Source organism: Stigmatopora nigra, chromosome 4 (assembly GCF_051989575.1).
Source record: "Stigmatopora nigra isolate UIUO_SnigA chromosome 4, RoL_Snig_1.1, whole genome shotgun sequence".
In the NCBI taxonomy this organism is placed as follows: Eukaryota; Metazoa; Chordata; class Actinopteri; order Syngnathiformes; family Syngnathidae; genus Stigmatopora; species Stigmatopora nigra.
In genome coordinates this window covers 10,028,971-10,053,857 of record NC_135511.1, presented here as the reverse complement: position 1 = coordinate 10,053,857, position 24,887 = coordinate 10,028,971, and the positions used below count along the sequence as shown (strand labels likewise).

General features: G+C 43.1%; 4 protein-coding genes across 5 annotated transcripts; 3 read left to right on the top strand and 1 right to left on the bottom strand.

The window, feature by feature from the left end:
- The first annotated feature begins 1,198 nt into the window (after positions 1-1,198).
- On the top strand, positions 1,199-6,303 carry LOC144195227 (mothers against decapentaplegic homolog 4-like). Its single transcript, XM_077714696.1, has 10 exons — positions 1,199-1,423; positions 2,193-2,501; positions 2,673-2,847; positions 2,930-3,184; positions 3,251-3,358; positions 3,436-3,486; positions 3,565-3,748; positions 3,958-4,126; positions 4,215-4,353; positions 4,556-6,303. The coding sequence occupies exons 2-10, from the start codon at positions 2,262-2,264 to the stop codon at positions 4,765-4,767; spliced, it is 1,533 nt and encodes a 510-aa protein (XP_077570822.1). The 5' UTR covers positions 1,199-1,423; positions 2,193-2,261; the 3' UTR covers positions 4,768-6,303.
- Positions 6,304-6,347: 44 nt separating this feature from the next.
- Positions 6,348-11,127, bottom strand: LOC144195226 (RNA-binding protein MEX3B-like). The gene is made up of 5 exons (XM_077714694.1): positions 10,401-11,127; positions 9,431-9,669; positions 9,282-9,327; positions 8,443-9,143; positions 6,348-8,260 (listed from the first exon to the last, which is right to left on the bottom strand). Exons 1-5 carry the CDS (start codon positions 10,981-10,983, stop codon positions 7,916-7,918), a joined length of 1,914 nt encoding a protein of 637 aa, XP_077570820.1. The 5' UTR covers positions 10,984-11,127; the 3' UTR covers positions 6,348-7,915.
- Positions 11,128-11,768: 641 nt separating this feature from the next.
- Positions 11,769-14,325, top strand: LOC144195999 (transmembrane emp24 domain-containing protein 7-like). The gene is made up of 4 exons (XM_077715960.1): positions 11,769-11,871; positions 12,138-12,329; positions 12,946-13,191; positions 13,296-14,325. The coding sequence occupies exons 2-4, from the start codon at positions 12,168-12,170 to the stop codon at positions 13,530-13,532; spliced, it is 645 nt and encodes a 214-aa protein (XP_077572086.1). The 5' UTR covers positions 11,769-11,871; positions 12,138-12,167; the 3' UTR covers positions 13,533-14,325.
- Positions 14,326-14,791: 466 nt separating this feature from the next.
- Positions 14,792-22,758, top strand: LOC144195783 (protein fem-1 homolog C-like). 2 transcript variants are annotated; one of them, XM_077715627.1, is made up of 6 exons: positions 14,792-16,184; positions 19,830-19,999; positions 20,083-20,271; positions 20,762-21,273; positions 21,390-21,566; positions 21,647-22,758. In XM_077715627.1, exons 1-6 carry the CDS (start codon positions 15,641-15,643, stop codon positions 21,909-21,911), a joined length of 1,857 nt encoding a protein of 618 aa, XP_077571753.1. In that variant the 5' UTR covers positions 14,792-15,640; the 3' UTR covers positions 21,912-22,758. The 2 variants fall into 2 exon arrangements, with proteins under 2 accessions (XP_077571753.1, XP_077571754.1); XM_077715628.1 differs by having other exon boundaries at positions 14,793-15,303.
- The last annotated feature ends 2,129 nt before the right edge of the window (positions 22,759-24,887 follow it).

Below are 24,887 nucleotides of genomic sequence, written 5' to 3'. Positions count from 1 at the left end.
TAACGTGAGCATAAACAGTTCACCAACAGCTAGAGATCAACTTGTTAATGTGTGCTTGGTTGAGACCTTCACACTCAAAGGGTCATATCCCTTTTTCTTCCATGGGCAAATCACATGATATCTGGGCTAGATAGATGAAGTAAGGTTAATGGGAGTCGTGAGGAATCGTCTTACGTTAAATCAAATTTGCAGCAAATTACTGAAAGTAATAGGCTTTGTATCGACAGTATTTGCTTTCATGTTTTTATCTTTGACTTTACTGCTACTGTATTGTTTTCAACGTCATTCATTCATCTTCCGAGCCGCTTTTCCACACGGGGGTCATAAGGGTGCAAAAGCCCATCCCAGTCAACTGTGGCAACCAAGGAGGGTACACCCTCAATTAATTATCACCCAAATGCAGGACAGGAGGAGGAGACAAGAGGCCCGGATTTAGGGCATAAAAGTGAGGTGGTTGGATGGGAGTACAGTACAGGGTGAGAGTATGAAACAAGGGTAAAATGTTCTTCAGATAAATAATTGAGTTTCATCGTTATGCATGTCAAAATCTGTCATTAAGCAAGATGACTAGATTTTAACTGCAAAACAGTACATAAACACAAATCACAGATACTCACTGCACCCTGTTGGCCAATACAGGGAACTCCACAGTACACCGTAAGGACGAATAGTGTACGTATATTCGTATGTACATGATAAAACAACCCATATGTGGAATATTTTAAAATATTTGTTTACCTTTTATTACAACTTGTAGTTTGGATTTCATTGCTTTAACCCTCCTCAGAATGCAGGGCGATGCCATAAAATTGTTAATGATGCACCATTATCATATTATTAAAAAAATATCAGAATACATATATTGTATCTCACACAATATAAATTTGCAAACATATGAATTTGAAATATTAAAATAATTATTGTCACATTAATATTTAAAACATATATGTACCATATTCATCAATGAAGCATAATTCAAATGTTAATGCTTTGACTGTAGACATATCATATCAATTATACGGACATAAATGGTTATGAACGTGTCTTTTACTTTTAAAAAACAACTTTTATTACACAAGCATCCTCATCACCAAATACTATTGTGGTATTAAGCTGTAATGTAACCTCCTTTGCAAAGAGTAGCGCTATTGCGCCAGATGAACTGGCTACTGAAGCCAATGGAAAACAAAGACGAAGAAGAAGGGAATGCACTAGATGAGAACTTACCAGAAAAGAGCAGAGATTTTTTTCACAATCTCCCTATGACCTTACATTCTCGAAGGATTCGACTCTGCTTATTTATAGTCAGCATTTACTTGGTCGTGTGACCTGTTAATAGTAACTCAATCGAAGAAGGAAACGATTTCGGGGACCGAAACGACAAAAAACAGCTTCCACGGGAGCCAGCGCAAGATAGCGGGAAGTAAGTGCAAGATCCACGTATAAATAATGATTCAACGGCATGATAAACAACTTTGCAACGGGAGATCATTCAAACAAACCAATAACGTATTGTGTGGTTTAAATAAGATAAAAGATACAGCACGCATATGCACAGTTAAGATAGCATTTTTTCAAGGCAGTTGCTCGTCAATGCATGCTAGTGAGCGGTTTCTGTTTCCGGTCCAAATGCAATGCACAGAAAAGATAAACACTTGGAAAATTATTAGAACATGCACACGTGCGAAGTGTGTTGCACGGGTAAAAATATTTTATAATACATTAAGTATAGATTGAAGACTGCTAATGTCCATTTTATTTGTTTAGCTGGTGCAAGTTATTTATTTTGAAGTGAAGGAGCGGTCACTTCCGGCTTGTCATGATTAAGATTGTAGCAGATCAATTTCAAAATAGCAAGTAGTTCCAAGGATTAACGAAATTATTTTCTGATTAGTTTTCATAATATCAAGACTTATATATTTTTTCACCTTTTCCCATTGGGATCTACATTTCTTTTTAAAGATTTCAATGTGATTAGATAGGAGATTTGAATCTGTGGGCACCCTCTTAGGGATTTGCATGTCTTTCAGTGGTTTTACTCTTTGTAGTATTTTAGGCCCTCTCACCTTTTAAAAAACATAAATGTTGGTTCTATTGATTACTTCAAAAAACCTGTAAATGCATTTTTTCTACACACACATTTTGATTGACTGGCGACCAGTCATTAATCCATATACCCTCTCTCTTGTCAGCGTCCTGATGGTGTATTTCTTAGGTTGAAGAATCCCACCCGTCACAGTGTCTCAATCTGCAAATCCAGCATGTCCATCGCCAACACGCCCACCAGCAACGACGCCTGCCTGAGCATCGTGCACAGCTTGATGTGCCACCGGCAGGGCGGTGAAAGTGAGAGCTTTGCCAAACGGGCCATTGAGAGTCTGGTTAAAAAGCTCAAGGAGAAGAAAGATGAGCTAGACTCACTTATCACCGCTATTACCACCAATGGCGCTCATCCAAGCAAGTGCGTCACCATACCCAGGACATTGGACGGACGACTGCAGGTAGGATCCGCCATTTACCCGCGTTGACATAGCAGTGTACAGTTAAAACATTGTTACATTGTAAAAATAACTCCTTTGACCCAACTGACCTACTGATAAATAACATTTATACCCTGTTAAGAAACGTGAAATTCAATTTGTTTGCAAACCTTGTGTGCACCCCCAAACCAGGTGGCCGGACGCAAGGGTTTTCCTCATGTGGTTTATGCCAAGCTTTGGCGCTGGCCCGACCTGCACAAGAATGAGTTGAAGCATGTCAAATACTGCCAGTATGCCTTTGACCTCAAGGCTGACAGCGTGTGTGTCAATCCTTATCACTACGAGCGAGTGGTCTCCCCGGGCATTGGTGAGAATATTTTCCACATTTTAGAATAGACACCCTTATTTTACATCTTTGCTGATATTTTCTTGCTTTAACACCCCACTAGACATATCAGGACTGAATCTAACGGGCTCCAGGCCCGGCTCTGCGTTGATGGTCAAAGACGAGCACGATTTCGATGGGCCCCAGAGCCTGCCTCCCATGGATGAGGGTCGCTCAATGCAGACCATTCAGCACCCACCGTCGGGGGGCCGCCCGGGGCCCTCTGACCTATTCGCCCCTGCCAACATGCTCCCGCCCGCTGAGGCGTCCACCTCCGCCTCCACTTCATCGTTCCCCGCTGTTGCCACAGGATCAGCTAGTAAGTTCTCAAGCATCATTATGAGAAAAATCAATACGAGAAATAAATAAATGATTGAAACTTCAGGTGGCAACACAGTCTGGTCAAGAAACAGCAGCTTCACCCCAAATACACCACACCACAGCAACGGTCATCTCCAACACCATCCTCCCATGCCACAGCCAGCACACTACTGTGAGTCAGCCAACTAAACCACACAGTACAATTTTCCAAGGTTTTGCTGGTCTTAAACACGTCAATCTCATCCTCAGGGTCAGTCCACGACGAGTTTGCCTTTCAGCCCCCCATTTCCAACCATCCCGGTGAGAACATAGTACTCCATGTAGACATTTTACTCTTAACAAAATGGCTTTAATTGCTAAGTGTTTATTGTGCTTCAGCTCCAGACTACTGGTGCTCCATCGCCTACTTTGAGATGGACTTGCAGGTGGGCGAGACCTTCAAGGTGCCGTCGTCATGCCCCGTCGTAACCGTGGACGGCTATGTGGACCCGTCCGGTGGTGACCGCTTCTGTCTGGGCCAGCTCAGCAACGTCCATCGCACTGAAGCCATTGAAAGAGCCAGGTACTTTTCCAAATGAAAATCAGCAAGGGGCACAGAGGGGACATGGGCCGAAAGGTTATCCAAAGTGTCACTGAATAGGCCACACCCTCATTGAAAGCCGAGTTTTATACATTTCCAAACTTTGATTTGAAGCCTTACGGAATGTCGACAATCAAATGTATGAGGTATTTCACAGCATTAAAGATGATAAACGGTTTGAATGGTGTCAGGCTTCACATTGGCAAAGGCGTGCAGCTGGAGTGCAAAGGCGAGGGCGATGTGTGGGTGCGCTGCCTCAGCGACCACGCCGTCTTTGTACAGAGCTACTACCTGGATCGCGAGGCCGGACGGGCGCCCGGGGACGCCGTACACAAGATCTACCCCAGTGCATACATAAAGGTTAATCTTGCCTTCAATAAACACTTATTTGCAGAACCATTTACATTCATATCTAGGTGTGGAATAATCCCTATGTGTTGTTTGCCAGGTGTTCGACCTTCGTCAGTGTCACAGGCAGATGCAGCAGCAAGCAGCGACCGCTCAGGCAGCGGCGGCAGCGCAGGCGGCTGCCGTAGCGGGGAACATCCCCGGACCTGGCTCGGTGGGAGGCATCGCACCCGCCATCAGTAAGTTTGAACCCTTAACAAGATAATTGGATCTTTTACAAATCATGTTGAAAATGATTGGCTCATCTCTGAAACTACAATCAGGGGTCCACAAACTGGTCCCCTTGGGTCGATGCGGGTTCTTGTTTTGGTTCCAACCGACCAGGACAATCAGTTTAACCAATTCCAATCTCGTCGTCAACTGTAGTACTTTCGTCCACAGGCCTGTCGGCGGCGGCCGGTATCGGCGTAGATGACCTTCGCCGCCTTTGCATTCTACGCATGAGCTTCGTGAAGGGCTGGGGGCCCGATTATCCTCGGCAGAGCATCAAAGAGACCCCGTGCTGGATCGAGATCCACTTGCATCGCGCCCTGCAGCTCCTGGACGAGGTGCTGCACACCATGCCCATCGCGGATCCCCAACCCCTCGACTGAACTCGTCAAAAGAGAGGGACTCATTTTTAGATAATCGTTGTTCTCGTCCGATGGATTTGGACGTGGTGTAGTGGTAACCCAAGATTACGCAATTGGCCCCAAAAGAAAGAAATTGTGGATCTGTCCGACTCCTAAACTAGACCACAGTGCTGTATTCTCCACATGATGAACATTTGTGGCTATTTGTTGTTGTTAAAAACTTCCTGATATTTGAATCATCAAATTTGCAGTTTTGGCAGCCACCTCATTAGGTACACATGCTTAAAAATCAAAAAGCGGTTGACAGTATTTTCACATGTATTAAGAACTATGGAAGAAATGCTGAAAAGAGAGCAGGAAAAAAGTAAGTCACCATGTATAATAGAACTATTTTAAGAAATAAGGGTTGAGCAAAAGTCGAGATTTGCAGTGAAATTTATGAAATTATGTGAAGTCATGTTTTAAGGAGTAAATTGTATCTTTATGATACTTGGGCTTTAATACAAGAGAGAAGTTAGAATTTATTACGTAAAGATGCAGCATCCAGAAACTTGAATTGTGTTAGGGAAAAATGTCATTACAAAAAAGGTAGAACACTGAATAAGGTGGATCATTTCTTTCTCGCTGTCACAAAATTAGGTTGAATTGCCCTCCAGTACATAAAGTAGCAATGACAGAAAATGAATATTCTGAGTTTTATGCTAGTACATTTATATCAAGTTCTATGTCTTATGAGAATGTTAGGAGAAAATGATTTGAATGTATTAAGAGGGAATAAAACACGACAATATGGAAAGGAATTTTAAAATTATCAGCCCACAGTTTGATCTGGTGACAATATGAGAAAACCAATGGTTAAATTTACAAGCAAAAACATGTAACATTGTATAAAAGCAGTGCAGGTGTCCATTTTTTTATGATTAAATGTTCAGTTATGACTCAAAGGAACTTTACTTATTAGAAGAGAACATGTAATTTTGCAAGAAGTAGAAAACATCAGGTCAAATTGAAATTACACTTCAATATTTGGCAGCAGGAATAAGCATGAAAAAAGCTATCCAGAGTTAACTTTATATTGCTTTATAGTTAACATTCAAATTTCTAGGTCCAGTTTTAAGATTATATAAAGCCACCAGTTAAAAATACAATATGTTTATCATAGAAACGTATGAGCAAAAGCTTGTTTTCCCAGATCTTTTTAGAATGACTCAATGTGAATGTTTTGTTTTTAACATTGCTTTAATGTGCACCTAATGTTGTGGCTGCTAACTGATCCTCACACGATAGTATCGGTTTAAAAAAACAAAATCTTTCCCAGCCATTTTGATACATGACACATTTTTTCATATATCTTTTCATGGAATTTGCATTTTTAGCACTTTATTTGGACTTATTTAGCCGTACACTAAAGATGCCATTGTTTTTCCACCAACATACAGTAATATGTGTCTAGTCTGTTGTATTATTTTTTAATCACGTGTATATAAATGGAATTATATATCTTTGTAGTGCATGTTGATGTCAATGATTCCACATTTAAACTCACTTTTAAATAATAAATCAAGTCATCAGTGATACAAACAAAAGACACCCTCTCAATATGGCTTTGAAAAGAAACCGTCTTTATTAAGTAACTTTAATATCAGAAAAATAAAACTCTTAAAATTCTCTTTACAGCAAATATATATATAGATATATATAATATCAGTGCTTTGGCCGCAATAACTTAAAAGGCCCATTTATAAAATATAATCTTGCTATTTTTCTTTTTAATCTCCGGTCTCCACCCTATTGAGAATTGAGATCTTAATATATGCCGTAAGACTTTCTCCCTACAAATACATAAAGTATTAAATTTAGCACACACAGAAAAAAATCAGCTACAGAGAAAACAAATGTCCATATCTTAAACACGCATTAGCAGGCAGCTTCGTTCTTCGGCAGTTTCTATTTTGAATTAAACGTAGGCATGCTTGTGCGCGGACATTCCGTATTTCAGTGGAGGCATTTCGACAAAAAAAACTAAACTACAAGCGAATAAAGCATTGCAAAGTCTTCATTTTGTTTATCGCCTGGGCAAGGGAGAAAAAAAAATAGAAAAATGTAAATCTTATTGTAAACACTGGAATATACTTTATCGAGATATATAGATTATGAAATGTAACAAAATAAAAACATTCTGTATATCTCAGTCCTTAACAACAATAATATAATACAGTAAATTGAGGGTTGATCGTGTATATTGCATTCAACCTCACCAAAGAAACAAAGACATAAAAAAAGGACGGACTCTAGATAAGAAGGGGAAAACCTGGCGCCTTTTTCTTTTTTTGCACGACTAATGCAATAAAAAAAGCAATTCTCTAAGAAATCAAATAAAATCTACACGAAAAACTGAATCTTAGTGATGTAGTGTCTAAGTTCCAGGTGACCCAACAGCAGTCCGTTAATTCAAAGATGAGATGATTTTTATCGTCGGGATTTGAGGAATGGACCAAAATGTGAGCCGTTAACTAGGTTTGTACCGTCAAATCATTCTTTCCTCCAACTCAGGTGGACTCTTGCATAGGACCGGTAACTATACGAGGAAATCAAAGTCCTATATTGTTTTGTTTTGTTTTGTTAAGAACATTCAAGGGGCTGTTCTGAGATTTACAGCAGTTTTCATTAAAGGAATGTTAGCACAAAGGACTTGTTGCCCACCCCAAAAAATAAAAAAAACAAAAAAATTAATTGCATGGTTAAGACAAAACGCCGATGTGTACATTACATCAGTCAAAAAAAAAGGCCACGTTTTAGTTGTTTAAACAGCAAACTGTTTTTGTTTCTCAAAATTCAATCTCAGGCACGAGTTTGATTCGTAAGCGATTTGGAACCTGGCGTACGTAGTGAGTTGCCCGACAGTGAGCTGGGGAATCAAAACATTAGCACCGCTAAGGTGTCGTCTGGTGGAGTGTTAAGAAAAAAAGGCGGGTTTTCATGCCGCTTTGGTATGTAATGCGTGAATGTATAATACCACTGGCTAATACGATCGGGGCCCTTTGTAAACATCAGCACCGGCGCCCCTTCCGGCTGATGGCGCTCGCGAGAAACGGCTGCGAATTCCAACAGATACGGCGGTTAAAACATTTTTCCGGTTGCTACATTTAAGGATTTGGACGTCCGCCGGTTAGACATTGCGCAGTCGGAGGGCCCGGGTCACGGGCGACAGGCACACGGGGCAGGCGGCGTCGGGGCCCCGGCAAATCTGGGCGGCGCACTCCAGACAGAAGAGGTTGTGGCCGCATGGCACCAGGGCAGCCACGGCCCGGCCGTCGGCGCAACGGATGCACAAGAGGGAGGCCTCGGGCGGCGATGACGACGAGCTGTCGCCGGAGGAAGAGAATGGCGAGCAGTAAGATGGTGGGCGGTGGGCGCCGAAGGGGATGAGATGCGTCTGCGGCGCCTGGGAATGCTCGAGGGCTTCCACCCCGGTGAAGGTGGGTGAGAGGCGGGGTGTCCCGGGCTGACTCGACTGCAATGTCAAACAGAAAAATTATAAAATCCAAATGTCTCAAGGAAAACAAAATGGTTGATCTTTGTTTTTCAAAATTAAATCTGATAATGAAAATTGGGGAATTTGTACACTTTCAAACACAAATCATCAAAAACATGTTGGGTTAACCACGCATTTATTCAACATTAAACCACAGCTACCTGAACAGGATGTGCGTCCAAGGCCTGAAGATTTTGTTGGTCCACGAAGGGGCTCCAGATATGTGGCGGCGTACCGGAGTGGGACAGTCGGCTTGTGGAGATGGTCAGAGGTTCGAATCCTGCTGAGGAGTTCCAGCCAGCTGGCACAACAGTCTCCTCAGAGCCTACAGGGGGCAGGCCGTCGCCAAACCAGAAGCTTGTGGTGACCGTGTTGTCGAGGGTGTTGTTGTTGTTGTTTGAATTGGCGTTGAATGAGCAAATAGGGCTGAAGTCAGCCATGCGATTGGTGCTGCCTCCACCGTAGTAGGAGTCGTTCGAGCTAGAGCCACTGCCCAGGGAGCTGGAGCTGTCGTTGCGGTAGGAGGAAGACATGCGAATGCCACCGCCGCCGCCCGCGTTGGTTCGCCGTGCGGCGTCCGGATTGGCCGGAAGGAGGCCTCCCGCACGGAGCCACCCGGCTTCGCCGATGTTGTCGAAGCTGACGTCTGTGCCATTAAACTGGAAGTCGTTGTCGTCGCTGCCGACCGCTTTGGCGCCACCACCGCAGGCGCCCGTGCGCAGTGCAATGTGCGCCTCGATCTCCTCGCGGGCGTGGTCCACGTTCTCTGGCATCCCGGTCACTTCAAAAACTGGCTCTTTATCACGACTGGGGGTCACAATGTAGGTGTGTGTCTGCTGCTGAATTCGCTTAATGGTCGCCCCTTCAACAAAAAAACAACAACAACAAAAGCACACTTAAATACTAATTTTGGGCACCTGTTAATACAAGCACTACCATACATTTGTTTTATTTCATATTTTTTAAGGAAGATCCTTTGTACATAGAAGAACGTACGTACCTTTCGGACCCACCACCAACCCTACAACGCAATACGGCACGCGCACCTGCACAGGGAGGGGAAAAAGATCAATACATAGCATTTTGGAAAAAAACAAACCACATGAAATAGTTCTGAAATGAGAGAATTTAAGAGTTACACACTATTACCTGAATTGTGGTCTGTCCAGGTAAAGCAGGAATCCCCGGCCCAGAAGCGACCGACAGAGAGCCCGCCTTGCTCCGGGTGGCCCGGATGAGGGAGAAGTGCTCAGCTGCCGACAGGATCTCCCGCTTGGCCACACACACATCCTCCTTGCGTCCCGTCACAACAAAAATTGGCTTTTCGCCCCTCACAGGCGTCTTGATGTAGGTGTTTGTTTTGGCTCGGAGTGCTTTAATCTTACAGCCTGTGTGTAAGAAACACAAAATTGTATTTGTTAATGGAAAGCAAAAAATCACAGTATATAAAAAAAAAGTTAAAATGGCGAATGATAAACAGCACGCTAACCTCCTCCAGGTTAATTTCATTTAACATAATTTCCAATATATTTGTATTTTACTTGTTCACTGGTGGGCTCTCAGTGGATGATTATGAATACCAATGACTGACTGCCATGTGCGTCGAAACTGATAGGATGTCTATTGCAATGAAAACCAATCTTTTATAACTTTCAATTGAAGAAATACGTTCATGTAATTTTCAATACCAGTTGAGCAGTGAGGGGGAACACGTCTCGCGTGACCGTTTGTGTCTTTCGTGGAAAAAGTCGAAACTTAAAAAAAGCTTTCATCTAAGGCTCTTTTAAGTCGAGTGGCGCTGGGCTGACCCACTTTGTGGCGAAGGTAGGCTAGCCGCACTCGAGCTAATGATCCACGTCAAAAATGAGTTGAAAACTACATATCATGTTCAACCAATATACCCAAGACAAACTCCAGCATCAGAAACTCATCCAACAAAACGTAGAAAATACCTTAAACTCAAATAAAGGCGTATAAAAACGGTTCATAAGATGGTCGATGCCATAACAAAAGGACAGGCTTAAAGTTAGCTCACTCGACCTGCAGCAACACGGTCCAACATAAGCAACATTACGCACATGGTTGTGTTTTAAAGGAAAACTTTTCCAAAAAGTCTCACCCTGTCGGCCCACGATCTCCGCAACATGCTCAGAACTCGGCACCTCCACGCATTCGGTTGTGTTGACACTTTTGCGGCGAGCCAGCATCAACGCCTCGGCCTCGTAGCAGCCTGCGCCTCCGCCGGGTTCTCCGCAGTATAAACCGGCGTCTTCCAACCGCTCTTCTCCGTTGTAAAGTAAAACCGTTTCCACTTGATCCAGGGCGGACGGCATCACGGAACCGCCTGGCCCCGAAGGATGCACGTATTGATGGGCCTGCGGTAGCAACGGGCTACCCGACGTGGTCGGAGCTTGTAAGTCCTCGTCCTCGGGCGTGACTGTTCCTTCGTTTCCCGAAGTCGGTCGACGGTGCAACGGCTTTAAGTCGAGGACCGTGCCGAGGATGTTATAACGGGGCGCCGGGATGAACTGCTTGTGGTGGTGGTACAAGGCTGGGCATTCATCCGTATGCTCGACAGCTGCCTGGCTTTGAGAGGCGAGCGGCTCGTCTAGGCCCATACCGGCGAAAGCGTGCACAAGTGGCGGCGGCGGGACCTCCGATTCTCCCTCCTCGGCCTCCAGCAAAGATGTACTACTCGGCATGATTTCGCTATATGTTGAAGATATGAATTCGAAGGGGAAGGGAGATAAGTGAGGAATATGAAAATAGAAAGCGACCGGCGCCCGGTGGTTGGAATTTTGGGTCTGTGATGTGTGGCTTTTGTTTTGTCTCGCCAGTTCCTCCCAGCGCGGTAATCTCGCTTGGTTTAGGTCTCGCGATATTTTAATTATATGGGTCAAACGAGGCGTGTCACCAGGTTCTCCAGACACTTGAATTTGTTTTTTTTAAATATAATATACAATGGATTTGATGAAATTGAATGATTTTGGTTAAACAAACAGACAAAGGCCAGGTGGGTTCCGACCTTCCTGTGTTCTGTTCATGTTCTCCCTAGTCTTAAGTGGATTTTATTTGGGAACTCCAGTTTCTCCCCTACTCCCCTAAATGCATCCATGGTAGGTTAGTTGAACATTCTAAATTGCCCCGAAATGAGAATGTTGTTTGTCTCTTTGTGCCCTGTGATTGGCTGGTCAACAGTTAAGGATTTCCCCTGCCTGGTACTCATAGTTTGCTTCAATAAACTCCAGCACCCCCGTGAGCCTTTGAAAAGAAAATGAATTACTAAATGAAAAGTGGAAAATTACAATTCTAGTTAGTCAGATTTAGGGTGAAAGTGGAGGATTAAGATGAGCATTACCTATGTAATGTGTATGTAATCTTTACAATTATTAGGGCCAAAATAAGGGGAATTTGTGGTTTCAAATGAGCATTTTGATACAGTACGGTAATACGTAGACCTTTAGGTACCCCTTTGCGACCAATGGGAGAGATGCACGGGCTGGGCTTTGACCAAATGACAGCCAATGGGCATCTCATGCTTGTAATAACGTTGCTTAGAATTAGTCGCATCCGGGTGAGGCACTCTTGAGGTGAGCCGATATTATTGACAGTAACCAAGTGTTGAAAAACAAATATCTCATATTACTTTAGCATTTCTTAAATGATAAGTGCTTAATGTGTGTCTCGTTGTTAGTTTTACGAGTGGTGCTTTCATTTTTCGTGGCACTTGGGCTGGGCAGCCTATCGGTTAGCATTGAGCTAACTCACCGCTAATGATAAATTCCGGGTTCGCTCAACCTATCAACATTTTGGCCAAGTTCTTTCCTCGATGTCACGCCTGCTCTCTTCCTCACAGGTTCCTCGTCTTTCTTGACTTTGAAAGACAATGTACGGCTCTTTGCGAGTGGTATTGCAGGTGCTTTCGGCCCAGCTCCTCCTGTGGGGTTTGGCGCTGGGCTCCGAGCTTACGTTCGAGCTTCCTGACAATGCCAAGCAATGCTTCTACGAAGAAATCCAAATCGGAACCAAATGTACTCTGGAATTCCAGGTATGTAGACTTCGTTTATGACAAATATGAAGCACGGACTGTTACTAGTCCTCGGTTGAAGACGACTTCTGCTGTTAAAGTCAACGTGTCCCCCACCTAATACTTTTAATCTAATTTCCAAAATTAGAAATAAATGCTTAATCACCAATGAAATGTAATAAAAAGTGATGGAGAAACGGAATTGAATCAATTTTAAACCGGTTCTTCCAGAATGTGTCTTAGATGGAAGATGTGCTTTATATAATTATTTTTTAGGTCACGTGCAACAATTAAGGTCACAGCCACTTTGTTGTTTTTAATTTGAGAAAAACAAATATTGAATCACTAGTCAAAATGGTTGTTCAGTTAGTTTTATTGTGTCGGGGAAAATAATCTAAATATAGACATGAGTTTTTTCAATGTTAGTAACTAGGGATGTCTCCAATACTTAATTATTTATTTTTACGTCCGATTTGACCTGGGTTTTTTTCCAAAATAACTTGCTGATACTGGCCCAATGGCAGAAATGTTAGCAGGAAATAATGAAACCATTACATTACAAATGCCATTAAAGTGAGCCCTGTTGGTACCTTTTTCAAGAAACACACAAAAATATGCAAATGTCCCTTTTTGACAGGTGGTGACAGGGGGGCATTACGATGTAGACTGCCGCCTAGAAGATCCAGATGGCACAACACTCTACAAAGAGATGAAGAAACAATATGATAGCTTCACGTTCACTGCAGCCAAGGTTGGCACGTACAAGTTCTGCTTCAGCAACGAGTTCTCCACTTTCACGCACAAGACTGTCTACTTCGACTTCCAAGTTGGGGAGGATCCACCACTCTTCCCCAATGAGAACAGGGCCACTGCTCTCACCCACGTGAGTTCATAACCACTCATCAATTTTCTACTGTACTTGTTCTTCTATGGGTTCGAGATGTGACTTGAATCCAATTTTTAAAATATCCTAATTGGATCTTCTAGCTGGAGTCAGCCTGTGTTTCAATCCACGAGGCCCTCAAGTCGGTTATCGACTACCAGACGCACTTCCGCTTACGTGAGGCACAAGGACGCAGCCGTGCCGAGGACCTGAACACACGCGTGGCCTTCTGGTCCATCGGTGAGGCTCTGGTCCTACTGGTAGTCAGCATCAGCCAGGTGGTTCTACTCCGAAGCTTCTTCTCCGATAAGAAGACGACCACTACTCGTGTTGGATCATAACGCACGCACAAACAAACACACACACACACACGACTTATTTTCAAAGAGTGGATTAGAACAGCAGAAAGATTTGGATCATATTTTGTTCACCTGCAGTTTAAACTCAACTCTCTGCAAATGAGTCCCATACATAGATTTGATTGGTGGTAAAGCAAATGATTGTGCTTTTAAGAAATCTACTGAAGACGGGTAGCAAAAGCGAGCCCCTTCAGTATTTGTACTCCTCTGTGTTTTGTGTTCTTTTTTTAATGTTGTCTTTTGGATTTGTTTGCCATTTTCACTCGGACTGCCTAGGAGTTTATTCAATAAAGGTAAAACAGGATTGAGGTAAATTTAGCAGCATGAGAGCATGAGTGTTTGACCTAAAAATGCTCCTAATCAGAAGAGACCACCTGTAAATATTTGTTCAACAAAAGGAAGAAGGCATATATGTCCTGAGGTTTACAATTTAGATGTTTTTTAAGCATTTTTGCGACAATTCATATATTGCAGTATGTTACAGTTAAGTGGCTTCTCGGACATTCTGGTTGGCTTACAATTATACCCAAACAAAATGTTTTACCAACCTCCTTCATATTCATGTTTTAAACCTCATAATTATGCCTAAAGTTAGTCCTCTATTTAATGTGGCCCTTTAAAATTAATCTCTCAATATAAATGTAGAACCTCACTTTTTATATCAGTGTTACAACACTGTGTGCACTGAGTTTTTTTTTTTTAAACAATTCCAAGGACACTCAATGGATGGGTTAAGTTATTGGAGTGACTGAATAAACTCATCGTTCAAACTATACTTAGTGTGAATGTAGTTTATTAAATAATTATGAGACGTATGCAATATTAATGACATATTTTTTGTGCAACCATATATATTGAAAGATATCATAAATTGAAGAAAAAAAACGCAAATGGGCTATGGGACACCCCTTATTGATTGGTTAACACCGCATATGAATTTAAAAAAAATACTTTCTCTACATGAATTCCCTGGCTATGCTTCGTTTGTCCCGCAGAGGGCAATGCAATCACATGCGCGAGATCCGTCCACAGAATCCAGTGTTTTCAAATCCACCCCGATTCGTTTGAAATTTTAGACATATTCATCAAGCAGGGCATCTGATAAGATATGCATAATTTAAAATTTAAACATTTATTGAACTTATTACGCACTCAAATGAATGGCACGATACCCGTCCCCGTCGAAGAGATGTTAGGAACTTTTCGAGGTTCCCTAGACAGGAAGTAAAAGCGCACAATGGGTCCTTAAGGGAGTGTCGCAACTCTCGTTCTAAAAAAGCTTTGAGTTCGGTGCCATTGGAAGCACGGAACGCCAATCAAACGACGGAGTAGAGAAAAGGGGGAGCACCGTTCCCGGTACTGCGATTCGACACAGGCAAAAGTCGTGATCATCTGGCGAGGACGTGGGAGGACTGCCACCTTCCCCTGTTTACCTCACCGACGTCAACACCCCCTTCTTTTCGGGCTGAGATCTTTGTCCGGCTCTATGTTGATCCCTCGTGACCGATTTACTTCTTGACCAACTCGTTTTCCCTTCGTCGAGTGAAAGTGTGGCGAAATACGTCGAGAGGGTGTTCCGGAGAAGGTTACGATAAGGCGCTTGTTGTTATTGTGGTCGGTGTTGGAGGTGGATTTCCCCTTTTCTCACTCCTCGGCCCTCGAGGGAATACCATACTGGGCATCACATGAGTAATGCATCGGGAAGAAGCTCGAACGGAGGCCGTGCTTCTGGCTGCTGGAAACATTTCTCGCGGTGAGTTTTTTAAGAGAGAGACCAGTAAGGGGAGCCGGAGACGGGCAACGCTAGGCTAAGGCCAAGCTAGTTGGGCTAGCTGGCTAGTTTGAGGAAGTTGGGCTTGCCGGGACAAAGAGTTAAAAATAAACCATTCGGCATCGAAGTATGCGTCGGGTGATGGAGCGGCGTTCGGTTTATTAAGCGAACAACTGAGATCCAGCTGCTTCATCGAGTCAAGCTGCGAACAAAAGACTCCACTTCCTTCCACCTGCTTCCAAGCACACAACTCTGACGGGGATCCCCGGGGATTCCCCCTTCCCCTTCACCACTGCTAACGATCTCCTTTAAGTCCAAGATGGATTTAAAGACGGCGGTGTTCAACGCGGCCAGAGATGGAAAGCTACGCTTGCTTGAAAAGCTCCTGGAGAACAAAGATGTACGCGAGGTGACCAAGCTGATGGGCGAGAAGACGAATGGTGCCACGCCGCTGCTCATGGCTTCTCGCTATGGCCACCTGGACCTGGTGGAGTATCTTCTTGAGTGCTGCCGGGCGCCCGTCGAGGTCGGCGGATCGGTCAACTTCGACGGGGAGACCATCGAGGGAGCCCCGCCTCTATGGGCCGCTTCGGCCGCCGGTCATCTTAAGGTGGTCCAGTCACTGCTCGGACACGGCGCCTCCGTGAACAGCACGACGCTGACCAACTCCACGCCGCTCCGGGCAGCCTGCTTTGACGGTCACCTGGACATCGTCAAGTACCTCGTGGAGCACAAGGCCGATCTGGAGGTGGCCAACAGGCATGGGCATACGTGTCTTATGATCTCCTGTTACAAAGGACACAGGGAGATCGCTCAGTACCTGTTGGAGAGAGGCGCTGACGTCAACAGAAAGAGTGTTAAAGGTAAGGTGAATTTGCTTGATCACCTTTTTGTACCCAAAAGGTGGATCCAGCAAACTGAGGACGCCCTGAATTCTCATAATCATAAATGAACTACGTTTCACAGGTCCTCGAGTTACTTGCCCCCAAATGTGAGACAAAGTTGTAATGTAATCAACTCTCAAACAGTGACTTAAAACAATTATGTGACCATGCTTGAAAAGATAATTAAGATATTTTACTGAAATGCTCTACCAGCCACCAGCAGTGTTTTAGGAATCTACATTGTCAATACTCAATTCAGTTGAAACTGAATGTGGAGCAACCTGAAGGCCAAATGTGCCATCCTTGTTTATTTGTTAGAGGCTATTGAGTATCTTTGAAAGGGACAAAGAGGTACAGTGTTTACTTTTAAGACCAGAAATCAGGGGTGTTGCACACCTCTGTCTCTGTTTTGGAGATGCTTTTTAAACTATCAAGTAGATTGACTAGCTCACTCCCCTTTTCAATCATCTGCCTTGTCCATCCAGTTTGTATACATTTTTGCTGATGCTAAAATCACACTGAAAAAAAATGCCTCCTAGCTCAAATGATGACAAATTGACTGATATAGAGACCACCTGGCAGTGTGCTTGGAGGCGACGATGTGTTATTTAGCACCATGTTACCCCACCAGAACCACAAAATGATGCATTCTACTGTAAACATCACCCTTTTTTTCTTAACTGTTTCTTTTTCTTCAGGCTGGTGGTAGCGCTCAAGTCTATCCCTGTTGACTTCACTTGACAGTTGTGGAGCAGATCACAACACATTAGCTATTTGCTGTCGGGTAGACCCTTCACAAGGGGATAGCCCATAGGGGCCCTGTCTGCTCTCCAAAACACTTGAATTCACTTCTGTGCCTTTTTGTGGTCATGCAGGTGTCCCAATTTGGAACAACAATTGGAAAAGCAATTGCACAACTAACCCAACCAAAATGAACAGTCATGGAAGAATGAGGCTGGGTGTGTCTGAATAAGCTCTGTTTACGTAAATGAGAAACTGGCAATTAATCACTTTATTTTGAACAATAAGGTTATCACGCATAGATGTCTATTAGCATCTCACTTATGATGGTACGCACAACTGGCCCAACAAAAATCAACGGTTATGGAAGAAAGAGTCTGGGTGTGTCTGAATAAGATCTGTCTACGCAAATGAGAAACTGGCGATTAATTACTTTATTTAGAACAGCACAGGTATCAAGCGTAGATGTCGGTTAGCAACTCACTTATGGGTGGTACTGCTTTTGCATTTTGTAAAAGACAAGGAACTATTGACAAACAATTACATGGTTATCATCAGCTAAGGGTGGCAAAATCCGGGAATCTTTAAAGTTGGATGTTTTCCATGGGATATTTTAGGACTCACATGGTTGACCAATTTAGGATAGGGTTGCAGAGCGGCCTACCCTCATGTGGCATGGATTATTTTTCTCCTAATTGTTCTACTGGTAGTGTTTCTCGGAAATTACTTCTCACCACTTTTCCTGTAGAAAGAGGGCACGTTGCAAGTGTAACTTTTTTTCCACTGTAGACTCACTGTGCCCGTGACAATGTTTTGTAGTCGCAAAGAAGAACTTTTCACAGAATAACAAACATGACGTGGGCTTTATACAAATCCACAGTCAGTTATCCAAGTACAATTATGGAGAGTGGATTTATCCTGTGATCTGATTTGCTGCGCATCATCGCAGGCACCCTATGGATATTGACAAAAAAGTAATACCAATAGCAGTGGATTTATCCTGTGATCTGATTGCTCTTCTTTGCGGTTTGTCGCTTCGCGGGGCATTCTGGTCCCCACAATTCGCAAAAAAACAAGGTATTACTCAATCGCAAAATGAACGTTTTTGATCATTTTCACTTTTTTTTTTTTTTTACATGGTGGGTACTTTTGCCCACAGTCAGTTATTAGCCAAAATGAGCACAGAGTGCTGCTCATTAAAAAATACTGTACCACATGGGGCCAAGTACTTGTACTTTTATGATTCATATTGAAGATAAGATAAAGGGAAACAAAACATAAATGCAGAACCACATGTTGGTGATTCAGTATACTCTATAATATATTTGGACATGAACGTTTGTGCCTATTCAATATGTTTCATCACACTGGATGTGAATTAAAACAATTGAAATTCGAAGACTTCCATTTTATACTTTTTAGAAAAATGAATGTTACCAAAGAGGGATTTCAATATTTTATGTGAAATGACAAAGTCTTAGTGTAAAGGAGACGATGTATTTTAATAGGAAAATTTCCAGAAAGTAAAGTACTCCTGACTATAAGCAGCATCTACTGGATATTTTTCATATATAAAACGCACTGAACCCACACATCCACTTTAGTATTATGATATATTTACACCAAGAGCAGCTCATTAGCCTATCCTCAAAGAGGAGGGGTCTGATTTGATTCTAAATCGCATTGGCCTGCTACCATCGTTGGGAGTGTTATCCTGTAATTTGAGTCATGTGTGGTATGACGTTCATTTATCATCACACTGTCGGGAATAAGTGCTCCCTCATTCCGAGGCGGCCTTTGTCTATCTTGAGATTGTTTTGGCCTCGTAAGCAGAGTTCACCGCACAGACATTGGTTTATTCGAGAACATCCCCAACCACTAAATCTCAAGCAGGCTTGTTGACATTAATCCTCAAATGCACTCTTTCAAAGTTGGTCTGTTAATAGCATTATTGTTGAAATCAATCCAAGTTACGTCACATAACCTTAAATTCTCCCGCTTATTTTTATGTTGGTACATTGAAAAACAAACTATCTCAGACGCTTGTTGGTATTTGGGTCATATCCAAGAAGAACTTTTAGTATTTCTGGTTGAGTTGTTCAAAAAAAGTCATTTTACCGTGGTCCATTGGCAATTGTAATTGATTACCCCCTATTATTTCCTATGGGATTGGAACACACAAATGAACCTTCTAAGCACTCTTATAAGTTAGTTAGTACTAATAGAGTACAATACCACGTGAGCAAATTTGGGTCAATACATTGAGTGGAAAGAATAATAATTGTACAGTGCACTCAGTAGTTCTTGTTGTGACTTGCTCAGGATGCCCCACAGGCTTAAATTCCTGTCCTGCCAGGTTTTACCAGTTAGCACAACTTGGCTGCCATGCAACAACCATTACTCACTATGTGAGGTGAATACAAAGTCTGAGAAATCCCTGTCCAGCTGCAGTCAAATATGCTTATTGTGAAATGACATGGTAGCCTGAGAATTTCCCTCAAAGACATGTCTTGTAAACATGAAGTATCTTGTTTCAAACAATGTATTAAACTATGCAATATAGAAAGTCAGTTTACTCTATAACTAAGTTCTGTGGCTCTATTTTAGATTTGAATACAATTTATACAATGTGAAAAGCATTGTGACAATTTGTACTCTCATATTAGTGAAGTGAAATCATTCTTAACCCCGAATTTAGAAAAATCACGAGGGAAATTCCAAGTACAGTAGTTGTCTGTCTTGGTTCTGAATCTTTGTACTTTGTTTTTCCCCAATATATTTTGTGAGCTTTTTGGTAAGGTGACAACTGCTGTGGTTCTTAAAAGAAAACCATTACCCTTTATTATACTAGACTAATGTTTTGAATTTGTGGTCTTCTCTTAGGCAACACGGCGCTTCACGACTGCGCCGAGTCAGGTAGCCTAGAGATCATGCGGATGTTGTTGCAGTACCGGGCAGCCATGGAACAAGACGGCTATGGCATGACGCCGCTCCTATCTGCTAGTGTCACGGGTCACACCAACATTGTCGACTACCTGACCGCACACCACCAGGTGAGGCTCGCCTACCAGGACAGGGCTCCTCTGCTCTTATATCTTATCCAGAGGTTGAAATTTGAACGTTCTGTTTCTGTTAGACGAGCCATAAGGAGCGCATCGATGCCCTGGAGCTGCTGGGAGCCACATTTGTGGACAAAAAGAGAGATCTGTTGGGAGCCCTGAAATACTGGAAGAAAGCAATGGACTTGAGATATATGGACAGCAATAGTGTGGTCCATAAACCTGAACCCAAGCAGTTGATCATGGCCTACGACTATGCCCGGGAGGTGAGTCTTTTAAAAGAAGCAGTTGTGGTTAAGTTGGTGTGTAGCACTGTTATTAGTGTTATGTAGGATTGATTTTATGGTGTGTCATTAAACTCCTGCCACAAGCAACTGAAAACTCAAAATTTCCCATTCAGCATTTATAGTGTACTGCAGAAGGGCAAGTCAGGATATTGACAACATTGTCATTGAAAAAATAATGACATTGTAGCTTTCTAGTGCTGCGCTGGCTACTACAGTCAGAGAATCGAAAGCCTACGGATAGCATGCCAGGAGATTTAGCTTTTCTGAGTGTGCTCAATGCCACACTGGCAAAAAAATAAAATGGCACTAAACAAAAATGTTCAAGTTACGAAAAAACTTCTGGAGCAAATTTATTTGGCCACTCGTGGAACCACTGTGTTTACTAATTGCTGGAGTTGAATCTACTAGCGAACAATATCCTCAAAACATCTCCCATACAAAAGAAATAAGCCCAGTGTCCATTTCCCAGGTTACAAACGGCGAGGAACTGGACGGGCTCATATCAGACCCCGACGAGATGCGCATGCAGGCTTTGCTCATCCGTGAGCGAATCCTGGGCCCGCAGCACCCGGACACGTCCTACTATATCCGCTACCGCGGTGCCGTCTACGCCGACTCGGGGAATTTCGAGCGGTGCATCAACCTCTGGAAGTACGCCCTGGACATGCAGCAGAGCAACCTGGACCCCCTCAGCCCTATGACGGCATCCAGCTTGCTGTCGTTTGCCGAGCTCTTCTCATTCATGCTGCAAGACCGCGCCAAAGGCCTACTGGGCACGTCGGTCTCCTTCGAGGACCTCATGGGTATCCTCTCCAAAAGCGTGCTGGAGATTGAGCGGGCTGTTCGCCAAAGGCGCTCACTGCCACCGGATCCCGCTCAGCTTAGCAAGGCACTATCCATCATCCTGCACCTTGTCTGTCTTCTGGAGAAGGTGCCCTGCACCATGGAGCAGGACCACTTCAAGAAAGAGACCATCTATAGGTACAGTGGAAGCTCTATTATTCAACAAAAACTCTTTTGACCCATAAACACTGTACAAATGAGGTGTTTCAAAATTGCTCAAACTTGAGGTGTATATTTTTGTTTCTCGTGAGCAGGTTCCTTAAGATGCAGCCGCGTGGCAAAAACGGCTTCAGCCCGCTCCACCTGGCCGCCGACCGCAACACTACCTGCGTGGGCCGCTACCCCGTCTGCAAATTCCCCTCGCTCACCGTCACCGCCATTCTGATGGAGTGCGGTGCCGACGTCAACAGTCGAGATGACGACGATAACAGGTCTGTCCCAAGTGTTTATTTGTGTCATTTTCTTAGCACCGTGTTTGATGCCATTGTTTTGTTTTTCTCCCGTCGGCCAGCCCGCTCCACATAGCCGCTTCCAATGGCCACTCCGACATCATGAACCTGCTGGTGTCGGGCGGCTCTCACTTTGACAGCACAAATTCCTTTAGGCAGACGGCCTGCGAGCTCCTGGACGAAAAAGAGCTGGCTCGTAATGTCGTGCAACCCATTAATCACACCACGCTACAGTGCCTGGCCGCCCGGGTCATCGTCAAGCACAGTCTCCGCTATCAGGGGAACATCCCAGAAAAACTGGAGGCTTTCGTGCAACTCCACAGATAATAATTGGAAATAGATGTTTTTTTTTTAATTTTATTTACAAAGTTGCCGTTTCAATACAAAGTGAATGGAACAAACAGGATTGGATCAATTACATGGATTTATCCTTTTTTTTGCTTCAGGGAAAAACTTTTTGGCATTTTCACCTGAATGGTATTTATTAACACAGATTTGAACTTAAGAGATTTTCAATTTGCTGGGACTTCAGGTCTTTTCTTTTTTTCATCAACATGGTTGCCAACAGCATTCACCATCACGGCTTTTTCCCCCCCACCATTATTAAGAAGCTGGTGTGGATTCTACACAAGTCATTAAAATAAATAAAAAAGCTTTATATTAACAAAGCTTGGCTGACAAAGGGGGGTCTGCTAACACCATAAGTGCTTTATTATCCTCCTACTATGCACAGGCTAGGCTGTTGGAAAGAGACTGTTTTTCATTCACTTGTCTGTGCAATATCCCTCATATGTGTTTACCTCATCGCTGCCGTCAGGACTTCCAATTTTTTTCTGATCACTAAATGGCCACCTTCGGATGACAGCGTTCCATAATGGCCGCTGCGTTTTTCAATTCCCAACAATAGCCTTGGGACTGATCACGTTTGCACATTCTCGCTTTTTTTATATATAATTTTGTTGTTTTTGGAGAGCAGAGAGAAAAAAAGGGCTTTTTTTCATCATTTGTAAGATTTTGCAACACATTCATTATTTCCCTAGTTTTCTTACAGAAAGAAAAAAAGTACAACTCCCGGGAGCAACTTGGTCTGTATCAGCACTTTATTGACAGCAGAGATTAAGACTCAATTCACATTTTAACAAATCCGTTTGACAATAAATCCATGTTGCACTTGTTTATGCTTCTGTGCTGCGGTTATTGTGTTCACCTTTTCCTTCAATTATTTGTACACCGCTAATTGAAATAGAATACCTACATTAGATAAATTGGCCAAAAGGATGATTTTGTCATAACTTCCGATGGCAATATGCTATGATGTCCTCAAGTAAAACCAATGAGGAAGAATACATTAAGACACTAAATGAACATAGATTAAGGGGGAAAAAATCTTGAAAGTTGTTTAAAACATACAAAATCCATTAAAAAGAAAAAGCATAACATTTCAGTGGCGTTGGTTCTATGAATGAGCACCTAATGCGTTACATTGTGTAAAACACCCTGCGTTTACTCTCCTCCCATACACTGACCTTTAACCTTTAAGGATCACATGGCTTCATCACTGTGTGTCGGTTTAGTTCCTAGAAGTGGCCAAAATAAAAACATACTGATGATTTATAGCTTGTTTGTGTGGCACGTTGGACTGACTCTTTGCTATAAGAGAGGCCAGTAGCCAAAAGCTGCCTATTTTCTGCACTAACTCCCCATAGCCGCTTTCAATAATTACCCTTTCTTGACTAAAATTTTACGTCACATGGCCGGTCTTGATCTGTTATATAAATAAACCTTGAAAAAGGTTACGTAGTTCTGATTCATTTTCAGTCAGCTGTGAACTGAGTGACTCATCAAAACACAAACTCGTTATCGCATGATAACGTAAATCCGCTTTGTTTTAGACGCACATGGTCGAATCAAAATCTTTGCGGAATGCGCTGACGACAGGGCAAAGTCCAAAGGCCAATTTTCTGCCTCATGTAGTAGTTGCAGAAGCTCCTTTTTCCCTGGCTTACGTATGGCAACACATACTGTGTACACTGTCGAAGCTGAAATAAAAAGGGCGCTTCCTCCCAAAAAAAAAAAAACTAGACATGACTAAACCGGCGAGGTCTCAGACTGGGTGTATGGTCTACACCGTAGTTTGATGGTTTGTATTTTCACCCGCCCAATAGGTGAGCACTATAGACTTTTTTTAGGTATGGTTGAGACCAAACCTGGTCAAAGAAGTTGACTTGCATCTTCCTTTTCTGGTCTTTTGCCACTAATCTGAGCTCAATCCACGTGTGTCATTGCACCTATATTTAGTCCAGAATAATGCCCAGTTCAGAACATGGCCTACTTTAAGCCTGCCACGTGTGGGTACCTGCTGGGACCCTCACACCAGACAAATGCTATAAAGAAACACCTTAAAGGCACAGTCTTCATCATTTTCATTCCAGCGGAAAAACAACAACTTGCAAACCCATGGGTACATCATTCATTTATTTACTGAACCGTTTATCCTCAAAGGGTCGCAGGGGGTGCTGTAACCTATCCCAGCTAACCACTGGCACCAGGCGGGGGACACCCTAAATCGGTGGCCAGCCAATCAAAGGGCCAAAGGAGGCGAACAACCATTCCCACTTACTCCAATGGGCATTTTAAATTGCTCAACCAGCCTACTCTGCATTTAGGAAGAAATACCCGAAGAAAACCCATGCAAGCCCGGTGAGAACATGCGATGTCCACACGGTGAGGACAGCCCTGGGATCAAATGCTCGGCTATGGTATAATGATCAGCAATTCTTTTCACTTCTTTCATTAAGACCAGTTCATTACTAACAAACGCAAAATAACGTGGATCGAGGATTTTTTAAAAGGAGCCGCCGGAATGTGCACCTCCGAGCTTTCGGGGTGTTCCCTTTCACACGTTGAAGCAAAAAAAAGTATTAATAGCTCAGCATAGACAAACAGATACCCCAATGAGGCCCACACTTTTATTTTCCCTTATGAAATCTGAAGAAACATATCAGCTAGTTGGACAAACTCTTGGGTGATATTTTGAGCGAGTGCAAAGTGTGCGTTTGTTGACTCTGCACACGTGTGGGGGGAATTGCAAAAGCACAGACACATGCCAGCCCGCTCCAGAGGTCTGCTCTCATCGGGTCAATTTACACAGAGATTTCTCATAATCTTGTAAAAATCTCTGGAAGCAAATTCACAGAAGTCTATAAATTCCAAGTGTCAACATCATCTTTTCATTTTAAATGTTCTTTCTGAATTTTTTGATCAGTTTTATTTGTCATTAGATTTGCAACACACCATTCAGGC

What these genes read in the sequence shown, in the direction of transcription:
- LOC144195227 (XM_077714696.1), top strand. Translation starts at nt 2,262, where the DNA reads ATGTCCATCGCCAACACGCCCACCAGCAACGACGCCTGCCTGAGCATC. An exon ending in TGTTGCCACAGGATCAGCTA is followed by an intron (nt 3,185 to 3,250) that starts GTAAGTTCTCAA and finishes TTGAAACTTCAG; the next exon opens with GTGGCAACACAGTCTGGTCA. An exon ending in CCCCATTTCCAACCATCCCG is followed by an intron (nt 3,487 to 3,564) that starts GTGAGAACATAG and finishes ATTGTGCTTCAG; the next exon opens with CTCCAGACTACTGGTGCTCC.
- LOC144195226 (XM_077714694.1), bottom strand. Translation starts at nt 10,983, where the DNA reads ATGCCGAGTAGTACATCTTTGCTGGAGGCCGAGGAGGGAGAATCGGAG. An exon ending in CTGGACAGACCACAATTCAG is followed by an intron (nt 9,328 to 9,430) that starts GTAATAGTGTGT and finishes CTCCCTGTGCAG; the next exon opens with GTGCGCGTGCCGTATTGCGT. An exon ending in GTTGGTGGTGGGTCCGAAAG is followed by an intron (nt 9,144 to 9,281) that starts GTACGTACGTTC and finishes TTTTTGTTGAAG; the next exon opens with GGGCGACCATTAAGCGAATT.
- LOC144195999 (XM_077715960.1), top strand. Translation starts at nt 12,168, where the DNA reads ATGTACGGCTCTTTGCGAGTGGTATTGCAGGTGCTTTCGGCCCAGCTC. An exon ending in AATGTACTCTGGAATTCCAG is followed by an intron (nt 12,330 to 12,945) that starts GTATGTAGACTT and finishes CCTTTTTGACAG; the next exon opens with GTGGTGACAGGGGGGCATTA. An exon ending in GGGCCACTGCTCTCACCCAC is followed by an intron (nt 13,192 to 13,295) that starts GTGAGTTCATAA and finishes TGGATCTTCTAG; the next exon opens with CTGGAGTCAGCCTGTGTTTC.
- LOC144195783 (XM_077715627.1), top strand. Translation starts at nt 15,641, where the DNA reads ATGGATTTAAAGACGGCGGTGTTCAACGCGGCCAGAGATGGAAAGCTA. An exon ending in AAGAAAGAGACCATCTATAG is followed by an intron (nt 21,274 to 21,389) that starts GTACAGTGGAAG and finishes TCTCGTGAGCAG; the next exon opens with GTTCCTTAAGATGCAGCCGC. An exon ending in CGAGATGACGACGATAACAG is followed by an intron (nt 21,567 to 21,646) that starts GTCTGTCCCAAG and finishes CCCGTCGGCCAG; the next exon opens with CCCGCTCCACATAGCCGCTT.